The sequence below is a fragment of the Grampus griseus genome (genome assembly GCF_964374135.1).
Source record: "Grampus griseus genome assembly, chromosome: 1".
Classification (NCBI taxonomy): Eukaryota; Metazoa; Chordata; class Mammalia; order Artiodactyla; family Delphinidae; genus Grampus; species Grampus griseus.
The window spans coordinates 35526567-35551293 of NC_139017.1; the positions used below are offsets into that span (position 1 = coordinate 35526567).

General features: G+C 41.7%; 1 protein-coding gene across 1 annotated transcript in view; it reads left to right on the forward strand.

The window, feature by feature from the left end:
- Positions 1-8080: 8080 nt before the first annotated feature.
- Positions 8081-24727, forward strand: part of RGL1 (ral guanine nucleotide dissociation stimulator like 1) — a 132023-nt gene continuing 115376 nt past the window's right edge. The window contains exons 1-2 of the mRNA XM_082655042.1: positions 8081-8216; positions 9168-9278. Coding sequence (XP_082511168.1) covers positions 8190-8216; positions 9168-9278 — 138 coding nt within the window. The 5' untranslated portion in view covers positions 8081-8189. The remainder of the gene's footprint in view (positions 8217-9167; positions 9279-24727) is intronic.

The window sequence follows — 24727 nt, forward strand, 5'->3', positions numbered from 1 at the left end:
TACTACCAAAAGCAATCTCCAGATTCAATGCAATCCCTATCAGACTACCAATGGCATTTTTCACAGAACTAGAACAAAAAATTTCACAATTTGTATGGAAACACAAGAGACCCCGAATAGCCAAAGGAATCTTGAGAGAGAAAAACGGAGCTGGAGGAATCAGGCTCCTGGACTTCAGACTATAATACAAAGCTACAGTAATCAAGACAGTATGGTACTGGCACAAAAACAGAAAGATATATCAATGGAACAGGATAGAAAGCCCAGAGATAAACCAACGCACATATGGTCACCTTATTTTTGATAAAGGAGGCAAGAATATACAATGGAGAAAAGACAGCCTGTTCAGTAAGTTGTGCTGGGAAAACTGGACAGCTACATGTAAAAGAATGAAATTAGAACACTCCCTAACACCATACACAAAAATAAACTCAAAATGGATTAAAGACCTAAATGTAAGGCCAGACACTATCAAACTCTTAGAGGAAAACATAGGCAGAACACTCTATGACATAAATCACAGCAAGATCGTTTTTGACCCACCTCCTAGACAAATGGAAATAAACCAAAAAATAAGCAAATGGGACCAAATGAAACTTAGAAGATTTTGCAGAGCAAAGGAAACCATAAACAAGACAAAAAGACAACCCTCAGAATGGGAGAAAATATTTGTAAATGAAGCCACAGACAAAGGATTAATCTCCAAAATTTATAAGCAGCTTGTACAGCTCAATATCAAAAAGCAAAGAATCCACTCCAAAAAATGGGCAGAAGACCTAAATAGACATTTTTCCAAAGAAGATGTACAGATTGCCAACAAACACATGAAAGGATGCTCAACATCACTAATCATTAGAGAAATGCAAATCAAAACTACAATGAATTATCACCTCACACTGGTCTGAATGGCTCTCATCAAAAAATCTACAAACAATAAATGCTGGAGAGGGTGTGAAGAAAAGGGAACCCTCTTGCACTGTTGGTGGGAATGTAAATTGATACCGCCACTAAGGAGAACAGTATGGAGATTCCTTAAAAAACTAAAAATAGAACTACTATATGACCCAGCAATCCCACTACTGGGCATATACCCTGAGAAAATCATAATTCAAAAAGAGTCATGTACCACAGTATTCATTGCAGCTCTATTTACAATCGCCAGGACATGGAAGCAACCTAAGTGTCCATCAACAAATGAACGGATAAAGAAGATGTGGCACATATATAGAATGGAATATTACTCAGCCATAAAAAGAAAGGAAATTGAGTTATTTGTAGTGAGGTGGATGGACCTAGAGTCTGTCATACAGAGTGAAGTAAGTCAGGAAGAGAAAAGCAAATACTGTATGCTAACACATATATATGGAATCTAAAAAGAAACAAACCAAAAAAAACGGTTCGGAAGAACCTAGGGGCAGGGCAGGGATAAAGATGCAGACGTAGAGAATGGACTTGAGGACACGGGGACGGGGAAGGGTAAGCTGGGACAAAGTGAGAGCATGGCATGGATATATATACACTACCAAATGTCAAATCGATAGCTAGTGGGAAGCAGCCGCATAGCACATGGAGATAAACTCGGTGCTCTGGTACCACCTAGAGGGATGGGATAAGGGGGGTGGGAGGGAGATGCAAGAGGGAGGAGTTATGGAGATATATGTATATGTGTGGCTGATTCAGTTTGTTATAAAGCAGAAACTAACACACCATTGTAAAGCAATTATACTCCAATAAAGATTAAAAAAATATATCTTCAAGTTGAAAAAAAGGAGTAACCACCAACAATTGGTAAACTATTAGTTGAAAAGTGTTTGTCATCATGGCCAGAGGAGTCCTGTGCCTTTGGCCTGCCATCTGTTGAGTGCTATTTATGTTTCTTCTGTCTCCATTTTCTGCCCCCTAGGGCAGCCTCTACTCTAGTTGTAGTAGGTCCAACTAAAATTGACTTGTCATTTGCTTGCCTAAATAAAAAACCCCTAATAGAGAATTGAAAATTTTTAACTTATACTTCATAGTATCTCTGTGATAATTAGTAAAAATCACTTTGGGCTCTCAGAAGATAGAAGCAACTGTCTACTGCTTTAAGAGTGTTTGGAGGACTGGCCATCTGTAAACAAGCATGGCTGGCTCCTTACTTTTTGCAAAGCAAGGTTGAAAGTTCAAGCAAAGAGTAGGTGAATGGGGGCAACCCCAGTTAGCAGAGCTAGAAACAACCATAGCACGATGCCTGACTGATAGCGGGAAGCTGAAGATGGAAAGTTAATGAGCAACACAGCCTATAAACCTTAAGAGTAGGGAGAAGCATTTCATAGGGTCGCTGGGAGGATTAAGCAGTTTGCATTTTGACAAACCTTTGATATTGTTGGGGGAAGGAGTTGAGAAGCAAATAAGTAACTTATTTGCTTACGTCCTCCACCAAACGTTTTTTTGGGGACCTACAGACAGCTAAAGGTATAGTTTGTGAATAAAATGTTGCAAAATGGCTATTGTCAATTCCATTCAAAAGTGGGAAAGGTTTTCAAACTTATCTGTTTAGGTGAGGTCTTTAAGGAAGTAGAAGCAATATGCACTCAGCCGTCCTAACACATGGAAGGAGAATCCTGACCTCTCAATTATTTAGCTTTTTTCACTTAGCTGTTGTTGTTATTATTATTACTAGTGCTCTCTTAGGACTGTTTTCCTCTATACTTTTAACTGGGAGCAGGATATCATAGGCTGGCATTGAGTTTGAGGACAAAGCCATGGCCTTCCCATTTCATACCATCTTATGCTGATATTGCCATCTTTAAGACAAGTTCTTAACTACTTATTTCCAAGTCCAGCGTCTGTTATACTTGCACTGCTCTTACTTCTCTGTCATGCAGTACAATCTATTACCTAAGCAGATATCTAAAGAACATGCAGATTGCAAACCAAATGCAGTAAATGAATACAGAATTACATTAAAGGGAAAGAGTGTGGGGTTAGGGAGGGCAGGAGATATATTTTTATTCAAGGCCCCCTATGTTCCAAGCACTCTATTAGGTGCTTTATATAGCATAGTTTATTCTGTTAGATACTTTATATAGGATACTTTTTTTTAACACTCATGATAAGCATGAAAGGAAACAGATAAGGACACCAAACCTGTGAGAAGTGAGGGTCAAACTCTTGGTTGACACATTGTCTAGAGCTGGGATTCAAATCCTGGCTCTTCGATGCCAAATGTCTCATCATTTACCCAGACACATAAGTATTACTACATGTCAACCTACATGCATAAGTATACTGTCATAATTTTTATATTTTTCATTTTTTTCTTGCAGCCAGAGATGTAGAATAAAATCCAGAAAAGTATGGTATCATAGAAGCCAATGAATAAATAAATGAATAAATGGAGTACGTAAACTACGTATTTCCACTTCTAGATAGATTCTCTTAAAGAATCTGCACACCAGCTTCTTACGTTTGCTCTTACAAGTTCTCTATTTATTGGCTCTGCTGAAACTGTAGAGCAAGAAAGCTTTTTTTTTTTTTCCTTTAGTTTGGGATTCTTCCACACCTCTTCCTTTTTCCTGTTATATCCTAAGAATCTTCTATTGCTACTGACTGTCAGTCATCACCAAATATGGCAACATAAAACTATTCCTAGCAACATCCTAATGCTTTAAGTATAGATCTTTTCTGATCTCCTTCACCTCCCCCTCAACTTTAACAAATTTTCAAGTGTACAGTACATTACTGTGAACTATAAGCACAATATTGTACAGTAGATCTCTAGCCCTTTTTTTTTTTTTGCTACCATGCAACAAAACCTTTATCTAGCACTTTTTAATCTTGCGTAACTGAAACTCGATACATATTGAAAAGCATTTCCTTATTTCTCCCTCCCCCACCCCCCCGGCAACCACCTTTCTACTTTCTGCTTCTGCCACTTTGATTACTTTAGATGCCTCATCTAAGTGGAATCATGCAGTATTTGTCCTTCTGTGACTGGCTTATTTTACTTAGCATAATGTCCTCCAGGTTCATCTGTGTTCTCACACATACAGGATGTCCTCCTTTTTTTAAGGCTGAATAATATTCCATTGTCTGTATATACCACATCTTCATTTTTGTTTTTTTTATATTAACTTTTATTGGAGTATAGTTGCTTTACAATGTTGTGTTAGTTTCTGCTGTACAGCAAAGTGAATCAGCTATATGTATACACATATCCCCTCTTTTTTGGATTTCCTTCCCATTTAGGTCACCACAGAGCATTGAGTAGAGTTCCCTGTGCTATACAGTAGGCTCTCATTAGTTATCTTTTTTATACATAGTAGTGTATATATGTCAATCTCAATCTCCCAATTCATCCCCTCCTTCCCCCCTGGTATCCACACGTTTGTTCTCTACATCTGTGTCTCTATTTCTGCTTTGCAAATAAGTTCATCTGTACCATTTTTCTAGATTCCACATATAAGTGATATTATATGGTATTTGTTTTTCTGTCTTTCTTCACTCTGTATGACAGTCTCTAGGTCCATCCACATCTTTGCAAATGGCACAATTTCGTTCTGTTTATGGCTGAGTAATATTTCATTGTATATATGTACCACATCTTCTTTACCCATTCATCCATTGATGGACATTTAGTTTGTTTCCACATCTTGGCTATTATGCATAGTGTTACAACGAATGTGGGAGCACTCAGGTCTCTTTGAGATCTTGACTTAAATTCTTTTGGATAAATACCCAGTAGTGGGATTGCTGGATCATATGGTAGTTCTATTCTTAATTTATTGAGGAACTTCCACATTGTTTTCTGTAATGGCTGTACCAATTAACATTCTTACCAAGAGTTTCCTTTTCTCTACATCCTGGTCAACACTTGTGGGGTTTTTTTTGTCTTTGGTTTTTTTTTTTGTTGTTGTTGTTTTGCTTTTTAAAGTAATGGCCATCCTAAGAGGTGTGAGCTGATATCTTATTGTGGTTTTGATTTGCATTTCCCTGATGATTAGTCATGTTGAGCCTCTTTTCACATAATGTTACCATTTGTACAGCTTTGGAGAAATTTTTTTTAGGTCCTTTGCCCATCTTAAAATTCAGTTATTATTATTATTATTATTTGGTATTGAGTGTAGGAGCTCCTTATATATTATGGATATATATTACGGATATTAACTCTTTATCAGATATGTTATTTGCAGATATTTTCTCCCATACCATAGGTTGCCTTTTCACTCTGTTATAATTGTTTGCTCTGCAGAAGCTTTGTAGTTTCATGTAGTCTCACTACATGATTTTGATGTCATATCCATGCTTTTGATGTCATATCCATGAAATCATTGCAGACACCAATGCTATGAAGCTTTCCCCCTATGTATTCTTCTAGGAGTTTTATAGTGTCAAGTCTTATGTTTAAGTCTTTAGTTTATTTTGAGTTGACTTTTGTATATGGTGTAAGATAAGTGTTCAATTTCATTCTTTTGCATGTGGATATCCAGTTTTCCCAGCACTGTGTGTTGAAACTTGTCAGAACTAATAAATGCATTGAGTAAAGTTGCAACATTTAAAATCAATGTATAAAAATCAGTTGCATTTATATACATTAATAATGAATAATCTGAAAATGAAATTAAGAAAACAGTCCCACTTACAATAGCATTGAAAAGAATAAAATGCCTAGGAATAAACTTAACCAAGGAGTTCAAAGACTTGTATGCTGAAAAGTATGAAACATTGCTGATATCCCTTTAACAAAACTTGACCTGTTCTCTAAGGGCCATGCTAGATCATGGGTAGATTAATCTGGTAACTAAATTCAAACTTAGTTATAAATGGCTTACTGGTTTATCCTTCCCACATATTGACCAGAAGTATTTTAACCCAAAAGTATGTGTAATAAGGTAATACTGACTTGAGCTGCCTGCATGTGGAATATTTTAAAATAAATATTTAAAAATTATAAACTGCAACACTTGATTGCTGTATCTAAAACCAACCTTTCTTTGAGGATCAACATTTGGATAAAATCACGTACATTATCAGGTATAAATACAAGTAGTCATTCAGAGAAAACCTCTCTGAAATTATTCAGCAAGAAGACATCATTTTAGATTTCCCCACATTGTATACGTACAACTTTTCAGTGAGTCTGGGAAAATGCAGTTTGGGAGGAAGTGCAGTAATAATGAGGGAATGGAGCTTTTTCTGATCATGTGCTAGGTGTTTTGTATATAAGTTCCATTTAATCCTTTTTCAAACTCTATGAGATCGATGTTTGTCCCATTTTACAGATAAGGAAATGAAAGCCCAGGGAAGTAGCACCCAAGTTCACTCTTAATGTAAAACCAGGATTTGAAGTTGCATCTGCTGGAAGCCTGTTTTCCCCTTACACACCAGGTGACCAGCCTGGGAATTGGTGGAGTAGAGAGGAGGCTGAGGAGATATGAAACCTGAGTGGAGCCTTGTGAGTTATAAGCTGCCCTGTCCAGGAGGGCTTCCCGGGGGGGCGTGGTTGAAGAAACTTCTCGATATCCCTGGAGTGGAAAACTGAGAATGAAATTGCTTTGGCAAGCTAAAATGGTAACCAGAACTCTCTGCCTTAAAAATCAGGTTAAAATAGTGGTGAAATTAATCTTATGGGTTCCTTAACTGTCCCCAGGTGCATCTTGTGTACTTCAAGATCACTGAATAGGGGTGGTCCTGGGAGCTGAGGATGGCTTAAGAAGCAGGGAGGTAAGTCTTCCACACCGTTTCCTCTGGACACTGGGGACACTCTATCCTGGTGGTCACAGAAGGGTCTAGTTTATGCGTTTTTTTAAAATAGAAATGATCACTTCCGTTTTATAAAAAGAGTGTCCTGTCTCTCCACAGTTACTGAGCCCCGTAGGTTCTGGTTGTATGCGGGGAACTTTGCTGAGTGACTTGAAGATGTTCAAGTGTCCAAATTTTTTTTTCCTTGATATGGCCTCACTGTCATTTATTTTGCTCTCCTGGGTACATCAGTACACTTGATTCTCTAGCTTTTCAGTTCGTAATGTATTTATTATTAACCAAAGCCCAGCCTTATGCCTTAGCATGGCAATTAGTGAGAGGCCTTTCTTTAAAAAAAATTTAAAGGCGACTAAATTCATTTAGGGCTGAATAGTATAAAAGACATGAGCCCTAAACGTTTTTGCAATTGGCATGGAATTGTCACGTGCCAAAGTTTGATTATATTATCATCTGGTATCTTGCTGTTGATTTACTTTCTGTTAGGACAAAACTCCCTCTGGCAGTCTCCTCATGAATGGCTCTTTCCCTGCAGTTATTATCCCACTGTGTCCCTACAGTACAGACAACTCAACCCATGGTGATGAGTCACAAAGACTCACAGAACCTCCGGGGCCACTGGTGGCCCCATTTCCAAGCTGTCAGTCTCAGCAAAACCCTTTCCTGCTTTGTCCCTTTCCCTCCCACTGTGGCCAGTTACAGTTGGATGAGCCTTATCATATGGGTGGTAGAAAGAAGTCCAGAGCCATTTCCTGTTGATGGTGTGCTGATGCAGGACAGGGGCAGCGCTTGGGCATGGGTTTTGGAATACTCTCTGACCAATTCTTTTCTTGTCCTAATGAAAAACTTCTGGGCTTCTAGTATTGCCACTCTCATTGGGGTCGCCCTGATTGAATCTAAATTCAATAGGTAACAGGCAGATAATAGACGTTTTTCTGACCGCCTCCTCCCATCCTTTTTTGCACCTCCCCTTCCCCCTTTATTTCTTTGAGCGAAGGAAAGGAGAAACACACTTGATTCCTCATACCACACCCAGATCTTTTTTGGCACCTGGTGGCCAATCAGGAAAACCTGATCCACTTGAAAGGGTAGTTGTCTGCCGATCACTATCAGAGCTGGAGAAATCACTGCGCGCTAAGCTAACTTTATCCATGGGATTTCAGAGATGGAGAGTGTGCTCCTAAGCACAAACAGGAAAGCCTGACATCACGGAGCGGCGGAGTGGCGTGGGGAGGAGTCTGCGGCGCCCTCGCTCGCTCGCTCGCCGCGCTCCCTTTGTGGACGAGTCGCGCGCACCGGCGGCGGCGGCGGCGGGCGCGTGTCTGTGCTGGGTGCGCGGCGGCCGCGCGGGGCCGGGGCTGGAGGCGCCGTGGCTGAGCCGGGCGGGGACTGCGTTCGCCTGGGAGCAGGGCGCATCATGCCGCGTCCACACACCGGAGAGAAAACTGAGAATGAAATTGCTTTGGCAAGCTAAAATGGTAACGAGAACTCTCTGCCTTCTCCCGAGGCTGCTCTGGTGGGGAATCTCCTCCCGCTTTCTCTGGGCGGGTTTTGGACTCACTCGGAGTGAACGGAGCAATCCGATTCCAGACTTGAGAGCTAAAGCTTTCTCCCTCGGCCTTCCTCTCTGCGTGTCTTCTCCCTTTAAGCCATACTTTCTCAGCAGTTGCCTTTGGTGTGTCTGGGCAGATGTGTGTCAGCAAAGGAAAACTTTTAAGGCAAAAGGACTGTGAGTCTGGGTGAACCGCGGAGCGCTTCTGTGTCCCAGCGGCTCTTTAAACAACACAAACTTCGAGTTTAGGGAAACCCAGGGGGTCGCTGCACACAGTTGACGTGTTGCTTTTTCTGCACATGCCAGATTATTTGACGGAAATGAAAACTTTCTACCTCCCGCTAACTTTGCGGGTTCCAAAACAATAAGAGGAGAAAAAGACATGCGAAGCATTTCACTCCAAAGGAGCGAGCACTCTTGGCATTTTAAACACTTGTTTGTGGCAGAGTTTAAAATGTAGTTTGCTCGAATAACGGAGCCACTTATAAAAGGACAACCTTTTTCTGCAAATGAATTATTTTTCCTCTCACTTGAGGAGGAAAAGTTAATCAGGACTAAACCCCACTTTCTTTAAGAAGAAGAAGGAAAAAAAGACTTTAAAAAACTATTTAAGATATGTGAGTGAGTCTAGGAAAAATAACTAAATGGAAAAGCCCGGGGATCCTGATATCAGGAAAGGGCTGGGGGCCAAGAAAATCTCAGCATTCCCTCTATCGCAATGTGTCTTGTGTTCCTCTGATTGTAATATTTATTTTGAACAGCCCATCTTATGCCCTGAGTGCTGTTGTAAGCAGCAAAGCAGCTGGGATAGATTGTGCTTAGCGGAGAGGAAAAAAAAAATACTCTTTTTCTTTCTCTTTGTCCCATCTCCTGGCAGAGCTCGATTCAGGACTGGGGTGAAGAGGTAGAGGAAGGAGCTGTGTACCATGTCACCCTCAAAAGAGTCCAGATTCAACAGGCTGCCAATAAAGGAGCAAGATGGCTAGGGGTGAGTAAAGCTGGAGAGATTGTGAACTTTGGACTTGCAGTGTCTCTTGTTCTGTGAATATCATTATTATTTAGCAGAGACAGGCTTTTTTTTTTTTTCTCTTCTCTTTTGGCCTTAAAAAGGAAACCACCAATGACCAAGTGCTTGCACTAGCAGTACCGGTCTCTTTTTGTACTTACTGTTTTCCAAAGCATCTCCCTTAGGTTTATCAATAATTCAGAACCTCTTAGAAACATCTTGAGGTATTTGACAAATAAAGTGGGAGTGGAGTGGCAGAAAGTGACACAGAGTAACAGGACCAAAAAATAGCACTTGTGTTAGACGAGAGCCATTTTGCCCAGAAGGCATCCTTTTCTCTCTCTGTCTTCCCCACTCTTGATGCTGACAGCCCCTCTCCTACTCCTGTACCTTTACCAAGTACCCAGTGTGCTCAGGGGACCTGACATTCCAAATCTGCCTCCTATGAGGGATGGCAGATTTCCCACTGTTCATCCTTTCCAGAGCCTACGAGGAGGCAAATGCATGCTTAGTGCCCACGACTTCATGAGTAGAACGCGTAGAGGGCTGGGTCTTTGGAGAAACACAGCTTCCATAAACGAGATTTTTTTCCACTGAGATTTTAAAGTGATGGGTGAGATCATGTGAGTTTTTCATTATCTCCTAATGGATCCTTCAACATATCCCAGCTAAAGGGGATGTGAGGAATGGAAAGCTCGGGCAAACAGTGCTGCTTGGGCAAACATCATCATGTGGAAGAACGAAGGAATTCTTCATCTGGAGGTAGAAGTAATCACCAGAGAGCAGTGACAGATGACGCAAAAAGCCTAGGCGAACAGAGAGGATGGAGTGTGGTTTCACCTGGCCTTATTTTGGCCATATTGAGGCTTCACAGCTGATGGGCTTGAGAGCAATGAAGATTATGCACTGGCATCCAATCTTTACTGGCTTTGGGTTTCAGAAAATTCAGTTTTTTGAGCAGAAATCAAAGGTCGGGTGTGAAGGAGGACAGGAAACAAAACTACCCAGGACTTTGTGTTAAGACTAGAGGCAGCACGTGACTTGCAATTCCTGGAGTTTAAGGCAGGATGGCCAGCAGCAGTGATTTCCTCTGCCATGGGTCTGCTGGGCTGCTGACACAGGCGTTCACTGCTTTGGGCTTCCCCAGCTGTTTCAAGTCAGGCCCTTCATGCTCCGTACTTGGGGTTGAGGTACCGCCCACTAGGGCAGTAAATTGTTAGTGGCATCTGCAGGTGTGCTCTGGAGAGGTCGGAACCTTTCCTTTGAAAACCTGAGGTCTTCACTTATCCAGTAGGTACCTTACTTGGAATATGATTTTGAAATTAATTAGGTGTATCACCAGCAGACCTGATAGGAAAAGCAGAACTAGAGTTCTGACAAGTCATCACTTTGTTTTTGGTGGTTGTGTTTATTGCATTTTATTTAAATGTGGTATTGATGTGGTTTGGCCTGAGTATTTCAAAATGATTCACAAGTTCTGAAGCAGCTGCCTTCAAAAAGGTCATTACATTTTCTGATGCCAGGTTGTTCCTCTTTTATAGTAAGACTGATGTTGCTTGGGCGACAGTTTTAAGTTTTTGGCCAAACACAATAGCGGTGAATGAGTAAGTCATGGAGAAATGGAGGGGTTAACTCTGGAGGTCCCAAACACACGAAGTATGGTTCATTTAGATGTTCCCAGTTATTTAGTTATTCTCACTGACTGTTCCGTTCACTGGACTCCTCTTCTCTCCCCCTCTCCCAGAGTTCTCATATTTATACAGAGTTCAGAGTTGGTTCACCCTGGATTTAGCGGTAGAGCTAAAATATCAAGAGGGAAATATGTAAAAAGATTGCTTCTAGTTGATGGAGGAATCTGTCCTCAGAAGCCGATTCCTAGGGACTCTCCAACCCAGATCCCCCTTGTTTTCTTATCATGGGTGTCCTGTTGGGAAGCACTGTTTTTGTCCTTGGAAATTCCAGATTTAATTAAATGTGACTCAACCAATCGAGCCATAGCAATTACAAAGCCTTTCTCTTTAGGCCGTGAGTGGCTTCTCTATATTTGTTTTTCCAGTAACCCTTTCAAAATTCTTCAAAGCAACCATTTTATTTAGTGACTTATTATTGAAATATAGTTGACGTACACTCTGATGTTAGTTTCAGGTGTACTGCATAATGATCTGACATTTGCATTCGCTGTGAAGTGATCGCCATGATAAGCCTAGTAACCATTTGTCCCCATACAAAGTTATTGCAATATTGTTGACCATATTCCTCACGTCAGAGCAACTGGTTTTAGAGTGAACTAGAGACTGAAGTGAGGTGAGGGTATATCGAAATATGACAACAGTTTCTGAGGAAGGTAGTATTGTGATGATCTCTTTCTTTCCACATTAAGAATAAAGGTCCAGAGAGATTAAATTGCTTGCCAGGGTCACACAGCTAGGAAGTGGTAGAGGCTGGATTTGAACCCAGATGTTTAGTTCCTTGCTGCTGGGAGCTGCCTGGGACCCTAAGGCTGTTTCCATAGTGGTGGAAGAGAACTTCAACTCAGAAGAACAAGGCTGCTTATGATGTACTTTCCCCCCTAGATATTGCAGCTGGTGCAAGACTTGAGCAACACACCTTTCTTTTCTTTATGTTTTGAATGATAACTTGAGCTGCAAATTGAGATATTTGTTGTGAAGATGTGTATCTTATGATATGCTCTCCATCTTGAGTGTATAAAGGGTCATACATCAAAGACGTGTGAGCTTATGTAGCACCTGAGGGTGGGCACGACTCTCACTACATGTCAAAAAGCCTAAGTGACTGAGTACGATGTTTGTAGTTTCTAGTACTCAGATCACAAAACAGAATTAAGATCCAGTTTGGGAATGATAGCAAAATAATTGCACATCCTTAGATGTGAAGTATCATACAATCCAAAAACATTTGGGACATTCTTTTTTGTTTTCTTTGTGAGATTTTGTGTTCAGTTGATCTTTTGAAGAAAAACCCTCTGTCTTTGGTCATAAAATATTCAACCAACTACCAGGCTGGACTTACTGGTACAGCAGCTGCATCTTTGTGAGGTTATTTTGGGCAACTTTGAAAAACTAAATATTATTGAAACACTGACCCAATTTTTCCTTTACAATAACATCTTAGACTGGGATAATTTTACCCAACTATAGCCGTCAAGGAAAAATGGTTCTGATTATGTCAGAGAATCATAAAATCTCAGGACTGGAAGAGACATTAAAAAGTAATTTTATCAGGGCTTCCCTGGTGGCGCAGTGGTTGAGAATCTGCCTGCTAATGCAGGGGACACGGGTTCGAGCCCTGGTCTGGGAGGATCCCACATGCCACAGAGCGGCTGGGCCTGTGAGCCACAAGTACTGAGCCTGCGTGTCTGGAGCCTGTGCTCCGCAACAAGAGAGGCCGCGATAGTGAGAGACCTGTACACCGCGATGAAGAGTGGCCCCCGCTTGCCACAACTAGAGAAAGCCCCCGCACAGAAATGAAGACCCAACACAGCAAAAATAAGTAAATAAATTAATAAACTCCTACCCCCAACATTTAAAAAAAAAAAGTAATTTTATCCAACCATTCAATTAGCTTGTAGAAAATTTTCAAGTAATTTTTGGAAGAGCAAATGGTGAAAAGTTATTTTTCTTTGGTCCCAGCATTGTGACTGTACATTGACAATGATGTGTAGAAACAATTTAAGAAAATATCAGTATTCTCTGGAAGCAGGAAATGTCCCATTTTAGGAGGAATACTCAAATGGACAGAGGAAAAGGATCCCACTGTTAGGGAAGGGGCTTCAGTGTCAAGAGCCCATTTTGCTGTCTTCGGAATATGGCAGCCTCAGGGTTCAGAAAAATGTATCAAACCCAAGATAAAGTCAAAGTGGGGATATTTGTTTCACAAGCACGATTGGTAGTGCCAGGTCACCTCTGCAAGGTTTGTGGGGAGTGGAATGGTCAGCGGATAGTCAAGTGGTTTTCTCAGTTCTGCGCTTCTGTGGCTGCGTGGTCCTTGTGGGGAGGCCCCAGTGCCTCCTTGCCCTGCGTCCTGTATTTATCACACTATCTCCCACAGAGGCCCTTGTTGGTTTGAATTGAAATACTTGATAGCTGGGAGGCTGGTAAAGATAGTAAAATAGGACAGGAGAAAAAAGAATGCATTTAGAAATAAAAGGAACTGGAAATCTGTTATAGAACCCAGTGGGTTATATGAGTGCAATGGTAAGATAACCACTTGTCACATCTGAATGGAGAAGTTTGACCTCACTTTGATGCAGTATTTGGACTGACTCTACCTGGTGTTTCCGTGGCATGGCTCTCCATATTGCCTTTAAATGGCACACAGTTCCCTGAGTTTCGGCGAACTTCACTTCTGGGAAGCTTCTCCGATCTCCCGAGTCTGGAGGAGGTACCCCTTCTGCGCGTTCCAGAAGCATTCTCTATCTCTCTCTGATGCGTTTACCTCACTCTGTTGTAATTGCCTGTTTATTTGTATTTCCCATTAGACTGTAAGCTCCGTGAAGTGAGAACTATGGCCATCTAGTTGGCAGACACTCAGTAAGTGTTTGTTGAATGAGCGGATCAAGCTTCATGCCTTTCTGCGAGGCAAATATTGTCTTGATAAATATGAATGTATGGTTGCTCCTCATTTAAACCCAAATCAGCATGAAGATGTTAGCTTATAAAGAAAAGGAGGGGTGCATGGGAGTGAGAAAAACTAATTAGCTAATGATTACAGCTATCTTACATCCTTTCTGTAACAAAGCAGGGCACAAACAAAGGTAGTGATTATTCATTTTAACAACAACAAAAAAATCATGGCAGTGAATTAACTAGACAATCCCCCAGTGCCTTTTAAAGGCGAGCGGTCGGATAGTATTGAACGTTGAAGAAAGAAGGGCAATGCACAAGTTAGTGTTGGCAAGCGTTACCATTATGTATGGTCAGAGGGCTCAGGAGCGAGGGTTTTAGAACTGTAAGGAGATAAGCCCTAGAGGAGCCCTCAGTTTACAGTCTGTCATCCTTGTTTTCATCTAGGAATACAGGCCCTCGGGTTGCATTATTCCTGTCTATCGGAGTGTTTAATTTAGGCTTTAGAAAGTAAATTCCAAAATTTAGCAACCATCTGTAAATGAAGCAACTGATATATTTTTCATTTTGACCTTGGGAACACGTTTCTAAAATAATCCAATAGTACAGCATGTGGCGTACACCAATCAAGAAAATACGGTCAGTCTCAATTGCCTGAGCTATCGTTATTATGTTAAGTCCTTTCACTGCTTTCAGAATCTCTGGGGGTCTTTGTAAGGAATATTTAGCATGTAACCCAAGAACATCCATTTCAGTTCAGCAATCCTGGGGCCACTCAGCTGAGTGCAAGATACATGTCTGCCCCCAGCAAATACATAACAGTGTAATTATGAGTCACATTAATTCCTTATGCTTAAAGCATACATGCTGTTAAATTAATATTGTAAGCATATTTCATTGTTATTTCTGTAAAAGCATAAAGAAAACTTTCCTGGAGTTTTAAATTTAGAAAGAAAAGTAGAGCAATAAAGTCGATACTGTACCTTTTCCCCTTTAGCTGGAATTCACCACTGCCCCATCCCACTAATTTTAGTTTCCTTTGTCCGTGGCGTGCATATCCTTGTACGTATCCCCCTTCTACGTAATCAGAATCTTGTAGTGACTGTCTTATACATTTTACATTAAAATATGCAGTAATAAGCTGACATAAATAAAACGTTTAAGTTTCTACCAAGATATACTTTTTACAGAAAAAAAAAAAGATTTCTGTAAACGAAGCAAGGCAAGTATTGGTTAAATGGGGGGAGATGAGGAATGTAGCTTTATTCTGTGAGAGAAGCTCAGCTTAGCTCGTGTCTGGATTGCTGATGGGTGTGGTTATCCCCACAGAGTCGATTTGGAATCTGGAGTTCGGGGCAGTTTCTGGGTTGTTTGCTAGTGAAACAGCCACTGTGGACTCCCTGACTGCTGTGGCCTATCTCTGTATGGTTCTGTCATCTGCATTTGAGTCTGCTAACCTCACCTTCGATAGGATTCATTTATCAACAGCCTACTTTATGCCAGACACCACGTTACATCTTGGGAATCCAAAGTAAAGCAAGACACCCCTTGTTCTTAAGGAAATTTCAGGTAGTAGGGGAGACAGGAACGGAAGCTGATTACCATATACTGCGGTAGGTGTGATCAGTGCTGCGTGAGAGATCTGCACTGGGTGTTAGGGGAACCCCAAAGGGTGGCATATAAATCAGATGGGAGTGGGGAGTGGGCACTCCGGGAAGGCTGCACGGAAGAAGGGCCCTTTAGTGGAGAGTTGACGGATGATAGGAGTTAAATGAGGGTGTGTGGGGCACAGGAGACAGGCATTCCAGTCAGAGAGCACAGCATGGGGAGAAGCATGGGGGCCAGAGATGAGAGCCCTGTGTGAGGCTCAGCCTGGGGAAGGGGGAAGGGGGAAGGGGGAAGGGGGAAGGGCCCCTGCTGGAGGACTGATGGGAAAGGAGGCCGGAGAGCAAGACTGGAGCCATGTCTGTGCTAAGCTGTAGAACCTGCTTGGTCATAAATGCTCTATAGTCAGCACTAAAGGGGCTTCAGCTGAGTGGGGTGATCAGCTTTGCATTTGAGAAAGATGACTGACAGCTGACGGGTGGATGCATCGGGAAGGAGCCGGACTAGGGGAGGAGGCAAAAGTGGTCATGAAGTGAGGAAAGGAATGAGGATCCAGATGAAACTGGGGCAGCGGAACAAAGAGGGTGGACGGGGGAGAGTGCAGGGAGAGGCGGGACAGTGGTGGGAGTGGAGGGTGAGAGAGGAGGCCTGGCAGGTGTGGCTCTTAACCACCCTGGTTTCAAAGAGCAGGTCAAAAGCCTTCTGGCTTTCTGGGGTCAGCGCCATCCTCTTCTTATTGGATGAAATGTCCTGGGGACTTCAAGGCAGCCTTGCTCCACGTAAACACTAGCAAATGCCTCCTTTCCTGTCAGCAGGCCCTGCAGACCAGACCCAGGCATGCCTGCTGTGTCCTGTCCAGAGACGAATCTCAGTTCAGGCTCATGAACGGGGCAGCAAGCACTGCTTGCTTCTCAGATTCCAGAGCACTTTGGAGAGCTGGTGGTTTCTGGTTTTGTTTTTTGTTTTTTTTTCTTTTCCTTCTAAAGTCTTCTGTTTCCTTACAAACTAAACAGATTGAATCTGTATGCCATGGAGAGAGAATAAATATGGAACCCACAGGACTATGATTACAGAGTTGTATTTTAGACAACAGCGGTTACACTTATAATTGTGTTGTTAGGGACGCAAGAAATTTTATGGTTAGGTGTCCTGGTCTTTTTTCCTCTTCCTCCTCAACGTCTTTAAACCCTTTCTGAAACTGTTTATCCCGGGTGCTGGCATTGGTGCTCTTAGAGGCTCACTCTGATTGCTGACTCCACTTGTACAGAAGAAAAAATTTGATAAGATCTAATTCTTCCTTAGTTTACCGCTTCCACAATTTCAGTCTTTCTCTCTTGCACGCACACATAGACACACGTACACCATAAATTAAAGTGTCTTTTCATATCACGTTTTTGAGGATTTGGTGCGTCTTTCTAATGTCATCTCATGACCTCTTCTATATAACTGATCAAAGTCTGACTTTGTTATTTTTTGCTTGGTTTCCCTTGTGTCATTATTGTGATTGACTAACTTTCTTCTGTTTAGGAACTGTCTTCAGTGTATAAAAGGATACAAATAGAGGGAGGAATGAAAGAATAAAGGTAGGACAAGACTACATTAGGTAGAAGACACCTTCTTGGAGGAAGCCCAGTTAGTCTTGTGCAGAGAGAGAGGCATGTCATTTACCACTGATCCTCTGGGCTTAACACTGTAGAAATACCTGTGCCTTTTCACCAGTGTGGCTGTGTATTGTGGTCTGATAAATGGGGTTTCTGCCTAGCTTGGTTCCTCAAAGCCGTCTTCTCCTTTATGTCATGCCGTGTATGACTGACTTCCAAGGATAATAACGGTGGTGGTTGGGAGTGGGATGGCGTGTTGTTGTTGGTTCTGTATATCCTTCCACACTCACAGACTCATTACCCTACATTTTCTAGTATAATTGTTTGTGCCATCTGTGGTCCATTCATTTGAATTCATTTCCACACAGTTAATCTCATCCCATGTTAACTCCCCCAGACATTCTCTGTTTGTTTGCTCTTTCGGCAAGGAATTGAGCAATTCAACTTTCCCCCTTTATTTTGTTTCCTGCCGATTTTAGTACCCATTTTCATCTTTTATAAAAGCAAAGCCAAGGCTGAGTCCTTCCAGCTTCATCATTCTAAAGATAATTTGAAGGCCAGAAACAAAGTGTTTCTGCTAAAAGTAGGATGTCTTTGGTAGGTGATATCAACTGAGGCTCTTGGCAACTTTCTTAGCAGCAGCTCTTTTCTAGTCAGATGCTGTTCTCATGCTGTCACTGCTGGTGACAGAGCTAGAATCTGTGGACAGTTTCTGTCTAACAAAAGTACATGTAATGGATATAGGTAAAAATAATTGAAACTGGGTTAGACATTGGCTAAAAATAAAATGCTTTACAGTCATGACTTTTCGAATTAAAATTGCAATACTTGAAATTCTTTGTTGAGGTGACTGATACTCCCAAATAGAAAATTCAGGAAATTGGAAGCATTGGGTTAGTTTGTGGAGCACAGGGAAAACATTTGCTGTTTTCTATCCAAATGCTGACTTCTCCTAATGACACAACACAATGAGCATATCTGATGAGCATATCTGTTTTGCAACCTAACCAAGAATTAACAGGGCCCAGAGCCATCAGGGCGTGGCTGGGGTTCTTTCTCCTGGCTGGGGGCCTTTGTATTTGCTCTTTCTTTTCACGGGTGTTTCCAGCAGGAGCGCCAGTTGAGGGAGGTAACCTATGCTTTGGAGCCAGACAGGTGTGAATCCAGAGCTGGCCTCCGCCCCATGTGCGGCTATGTGAAGTAGGGCTCTGAAGTTACTTAACCTCACTCAGCCCGAGTTCCTCACGTGGAAAGGGAGGAGATGAGCAGTCCTCTCTGGACAGAGTTACTGTGAGGAGTGAGTTGTGTGTGTAAGGTGCTTGGCGCAGAACCTAGGGTATGGTCTGCCCTCCCTCACTGAGTGGTGGGGCTCTCATCGGGACCCCACCATCTGGGTCCTCTTTGAACCCCATGGTGGAAACTTGCAGAGGCGTGGTTCTGCCCTGGACGCTTGTGGTTGTGTAGAATCCAGACCGCTTGATTGAGACACGGTCTTAGTGAGGCTTCATGTTCCTGACATCCCTTTCTCATTTTGCACGTCTGGGAGGAAGGGCCGTGGCAGGGTTTAGTAATCCTTGTTTATTAGAAGTAATATCTGTTGCCGTGTTTTCTCTGTCTGGCTGCCTGTACAGTGAAAGATGATTATTGCCTGGGCTCCAGTATTTCGCATTTCAAATTCCTTCAGTTTTCCTGTGTAGTTAATTTGTCGGTGTTCTGGTTTTTATGCTTTAAAAATATTGTACTAGTTAACAACGGGCTGTATTCTGTCTCCTGTATTTGCCATTTCTGCCTGAAAAATGGGAAGGTAGGAAACAATTTTTCTAAAAATTGCTTGGCAAGCATTATGCTAATCATTCTTCGTTGGGCATAATTTAGGATGTGAGTAAATTGTGTTTTCACAAGTTAAAGTAAAGGTAAAATTTCTCATTGGGCTGCATGTTGATTAGCTAATGCAGTACTTGAGCCCCAAACTAGGTCTGTGCTGAATTGCTCCCGAGGTTGTGGCTTTCACAATGTCACAGGACTTTCTAAATCTTCACTTTCATCATCTGTGAAATGGGGATAATCGTTCTGCCCGTGGGTTTTGTGAGGATCATATGAGTTAATGTATATAAAAGTACTTTTTAATATGTAAATTATTATACAAATACAAGGATATTCTTTTTTTTTTTTTTTTTTTTTTGCGGTACGCGGGCCTCTCACCGTTGTGGCCTCTCCCGTTGCGGAGCACAGGCTCCGGACGCGCAGGCTCAGCGGCCATGGCTCACGGGCCCAGCCGCTCCGCGGCATGTGGGATCTTCCCGGACCGGGGCACGAACCCGTGTCCCCTGCATCGGCAGGCGGACTCTCAACCACTGCGCCACCAGGGAAGCCCCAAGGATATTCTTATTGTTATTTAACCGTAAGGCCGTTTTTTTTTTTTTCCTTCTCACCACCTAAGGGCTTGATTGGCATATGGTCTGTTCATTAGTCCTGCCTTTCTTCCCTCATCCCAGTGGGAATCGTTTCTATATTTTTTTCTTCCTATTTGCTGATTACCTAATGATATCTTCATGCTCAGCAAGGAGTAGTGTTTCCTCTGTCATGACCACTGTTACTAGTAGTATGCTTGGTGCATTGAAAGTGCAGAGATGGCTTCTCTCAATAGATGGGATGTGGGAACAAATATCCCATACTCACAGGATTCTAAAGACAAATGCAGTAAATATCTTGCATATGAAAACTTCCTACTTTGTCTTTATTTTCTTATTCCCTCTCCAGTATGATTTTGTTTTGTTTTGAGGTAATGGCTGTTGATTCTCTTTGATTCTCCCTTTCTTTGGGGTACTTTTAATTTGCTGCAGAGAAGGATAGTAAAGTTAATGTGCCCAGGAATGGAAAGTGCTTCCAGCCTTTCAGAGCTGCTGGAAAATCAGCACTTGGTTTTAGGCCAAATCCTGATGTGGGACTTGAACTCATGACCTAATGCCATAGGCAAAATGTTACCAACCAGCCCACACTGACCCTCATAAGATGCAGGCATTTAAAATACTTCCTTTGAGTAGTCAGTCCTCTTGTTGCTTTTTGGCTTCTCTTCTCTCTTGCAGCCTTTTCTTATGGCGTTCCTGGCTTCCCTGTTAGGAATACAATTTTAGTTTTATGATCTATTTTTCTCACCGTCTTTCCATTTGCTTATTACAGTTGCTTCCTTCTTGCTTTCCATTTCTCCTGTGTGAGTTCCTTGTTTTGTTCCTGTTCCTTCCTGTCCTTCTTCTGGATTAAAAATAGTCTCCGGGGTCTCTGGCTGCTTGCCCACGAACTTGGCCTTTCTTCTATTCATATAGGGTCCCCCCTGAGTATCGTAAGATCCTTTCCTATTCTCTCAGGATACTCAGACTCCTGCATCCATTCTCTGTTATTTACGCCTGTTCTCAGCTGACTTGTGGGGCTAACTGACCCCCGTACTCTGAGCTGTAATTGAAAAATTAAATCTCTTGCACAAAGATGCTGAATAAGTGATTTGCTCACGTTAAGTGTTACTGACAGACACTGAATCCTCCCTGCGTGTGCTGACTCTGTACGTGGAACAAAAGGAGAAGGGACCTTACACACTGACTCAAGGCGCTTGTGTAACATCATCTATGTGCAAAGCAGCGGGGCCGGGATCCGCTGGGCCCAGGACCAGCTTTCACCCATCACGCTGCTGTGGGTATCCTGGACGGTCCTGCTGCCGCTTCGCTCCCACACAAGTGTTTCTCAGGGAGCTAAAGTTGATTCAAGTGTTTCTTCGTGAACATTCTTTGTTTAGCTTTGAAGGATTATGATATTCTTTACAAAAATGACTTTCTATCCATTGTTGACCTAGACAATCCACAAATGAGTGTCTGCTCGAGGGATAAAGCCTTGTAAAACTTTAGATGACTGGGCCGCAAAGCGCTGATGGCAGCAGCTCTGATTTCAGCCCCCATCCCTAACCTGAACTCCCTATTTTGCCAAGAGTTACAGCAACAGGGTTGATGATACTCTCCTATGTGGCAGATGAAAGCTTAAAAGTTTTCCTTCCATCTCTCTGACCCTCCAGCTCCCTATGTGGTTATGTCTTCATTGAAAGAACTAGCCCTATTCTTAGTTGAGAATATAGAGTTGTAGATTTCATCATCCACAGTGAAGTCCACGTTTATATGCAGCTCTCTCCTCCTCCTGTCACTGCATATGCTATTGTATCAGCTTGCAGTGCTTTTCTGTTCACTGATTGACTGATAAACTACTTACCTTTCAAGTCCCAGCTCAAATGTCATCTGTACTCTTCTACTTTCCCTGATCCCTCTTTGGGAATAATTATCCTTTTATCTGGGTCATCTTAGCACTTTAGGAAAAGCTCTATTACAGCACTTGTCACATTGTATCCTTTTTTTAAAAAAATGTTTCACTTTGCCCTGTTCATTTGAGCTTCTCAAGGGCAGGGGGTGGGACCATCTTTAATCAATCTTCATATTCCCATCACTTGGAACCATGTCCAAGCCATAGTCAGTATTCAGTAAGAATCTTACACGTTGTTTGACCTAATCTCTATTATAAAACATGTGTCTTCATGACTTTTTTTTTTTGGGCCATTTGGTAATGTAAATCGCATTCTTTGAAACAAAAAGGAAAGTATTGAATAAATAAGCGAAATCTAATTTGTATTTTATACTTCAACTGATGACACAAGACAAAAAAGGAAAAATGCTGCTTTTGCCTCTTTTTTGTCATCGTTGCTTTTTTCTACACGTTTCATGATCTTATGAAAATTGGTTTAACTATGATGGTGGCCTCTATAGGTAGAATAGCGTGGTATTTAAAGTTAATCCATAAGCTTCTTGGTGACATACAGGTTTGAATCATGAGTCAAGGATAGACCTCTGAGAACCCAATTCTGCTTTGGATTCCAAAGTTGTTTTACTTAGGGTTTTCACATATTTTATTTGGTCTCTTAGGGCTGCAATTTGCTTCAAGCTTGTATTAACCCAGTATCAAAGCACTTTGGCTTTGTTCTGTAGAATACATTTTTGTAAAGGGATCTGACACCCTTTATGCTCATAACCACTAGGGTCATGCACATAATGATGAAGCTGCTTCTCTGAGATTTGGGGGGCAGGCTTGTTGTGAACGGCACCTTCTGGGGTGTGCTCCTCTTACCAGAATTCATTGGCAAGAGGGGATTTTTTAAAAAGTGACATAAATGATACTCTATTGTATAACACAGTAGTATCTGTAGACTTTTCAGTTTTCGTTAGTAAAATTCAGCTGCTTTTGCTCTCTTACCCTCTCAGAGTTTCCTCTGCTACGTGGTCTTACATTCTTAACTCTTAAATTTCGACTTCAGGCAAAACATAAAGCCTACGCTAGAAGTTTTTGGCAGTCCAGCTGTCGTTAGGTGTTTCCCGTCAGACTGTCCCAGTGTAATTGGCTCTGTCAAGGTCAAGTTTTCTGACTGCTTCTGGTCCTTCTTGCCTTTTATCCAAACCTGTTATCCTTACCCTTTTCTTTTTATAGGGATTCAATGGCATACATGTTTGCTTTGGAAAAGAGGGAAGAACCTTTTCAAAACAATATTATTCTTAAAAGAGTGATGCCACAACATTGTACACGTTATTTTTACAAGAAGAGGAAAAAATCACCCATAATTCTACCACAGTAACACAGTTCTTTAAACTTTTGCTTTTTATCTTCCAATCTTCGTTCACAGGCGCACGTTTTAACATAGTTGCAATCGTGCTGTTTATTCAGTTCTTTTAATCAGTAAGATATATTTTTCAGAACAAATTCTCTAAAAGTTACTCTCTGGTTTGAATCTTATGTGCATTTGTTATATTTCTGATGTCACAGACAAAAGAATGCATTTGGACTTGGAGGAGTTTCAGAGCGATACTGCTTGTTATTAGTTAACAAGCCTCATTTCTGTTCTTCTTCCTTGTGAAATCTCCTATCCTTTTATCCAGGCTGTGAGCTTTCACTAGGAGCCTGAGAGTACGGTGTGAGATGAGGACGTGTGAGCAAATATGCAGTGCAGTTCAGCAGGGGTGGATGGCTCCCCTCCCTTCTGTTGGGCACCTTCGTGGGTCCTGCTGCTCTGGGGGATGTGGGACCAGAGCTCTGAGGGCTGCACTGTTCAGTATGGCAGCTACTAGCCTCATGTGCCTATGGAGCACCTGAAATGTGGCTAGTCTGAATTGAAACGTTCTGTGCGTGCAAAGTCCACGCCAGATTTCGAAGACTTTGTATGATAAAATACTGTAAAATAGCTCAGTCATTTTCTATAGCAGTCACATGTTGAAATGATAATATTTTGATATAACAGGTTAAATAAAATATATTGTCAAAATGAGTTTCACCTGTTTCTATTTACTTTTTTTTTTTTAATGTGGCTACTAGCAACTTTAAAATATCGTACTGTGGCTGGCAGTATCTTTCTATTGGACAGTATTGCTCCAGGGCCTTGCCTTTCAAAATGCAGGGTATAGCTTAAGAGTGGGCTCTGAAATCAATTTAGTGGGTTAAAAAATCAATATTTCAAAATTGGAACAGAATGAGATAAAAAATATTAGAATAACATTGTTGTGAAACTTGTTTTAAATATGTGCAAGTAGCTACTGAGTCATGTGTAAAAGGCATCTTTTCTTTTTACTGTAAATCATGGTTAAGAAGTTTGAAACTCACTGCTCTAGTGTGGTCCAGCTTAATCAACGCGTCACCAGGAGGCCTGGTCTGCTTTGTAAGAGGGCAGGTTGCTACCGGCAACACCATATAAATGTTAGGTCTGGTTGGTAGAAGCTCTTCTGGAACAATTCAACCAAACCAGACCCTGCAGGAAAGTAAACCTGAGCATTGGTGCTCATCCTAAAAGCAGTAGCTCCTCAGGGGACTCCCAGAGTGAAGGGTGGACTAAGAATGGTTATAGCTTTGGCGACCGAAGTCTGGACACGTGTGCTCAGCACTAAAGTGTTCCTTAAGCCCAGGAGAGACTTTCTTTTATCTGATGAGTTGCTTCTTGAAGATGTCTTCAAAATTGCCTCATGGGTGGTGATTCTTTCTAAGAAGGAGAGTGGTTTCTTAAGGACCTTGGAGTCAAGCTGGGTTAGACAAGGGTTCTCTTTGACCCTTAGATCCTCCACCCACCGTGTCCTGTTGAAATCAGAAGAGGCTGTACAGTCATCTAGGCTCACACCAGTCCTCTTCCCTCTTGACAGAAAGAAAACATGTCCTTACAGTATGCAAGATGTAGGGGGAGTCACCAGGGCTGTGTCTTTGGCTGGGCTCTAAACAAAGGACACTTAAAGCCACAGAGAGAGGCGGAGATAAGCCTCCAAAAATGAAGTTTATGGGGTTGCTTGGGCCTTGTGTTTATTCTGACAGTTGTAAAAATTCTTTTGGGCTGACCCATTTTTCCTTTCTTAATTAAAAAAAAAAAATCTGGCAGGCAAGAGTAAGAAATGTAAAACATGTGACTAATGCCTCAGCTTTTTCTCCTGGAGCCAGATTCTTTAAAATTATACCTTAGACATGCTTGATGTTTTAAAAACAGTTGCCCACAAAAGCCACCAAACATTTGTTTCCGAAACTTGTAGACTTAGATGGCATTCATTTTCAGTAAAGAGTCCAAAACACAATATTTAGGAGTTAT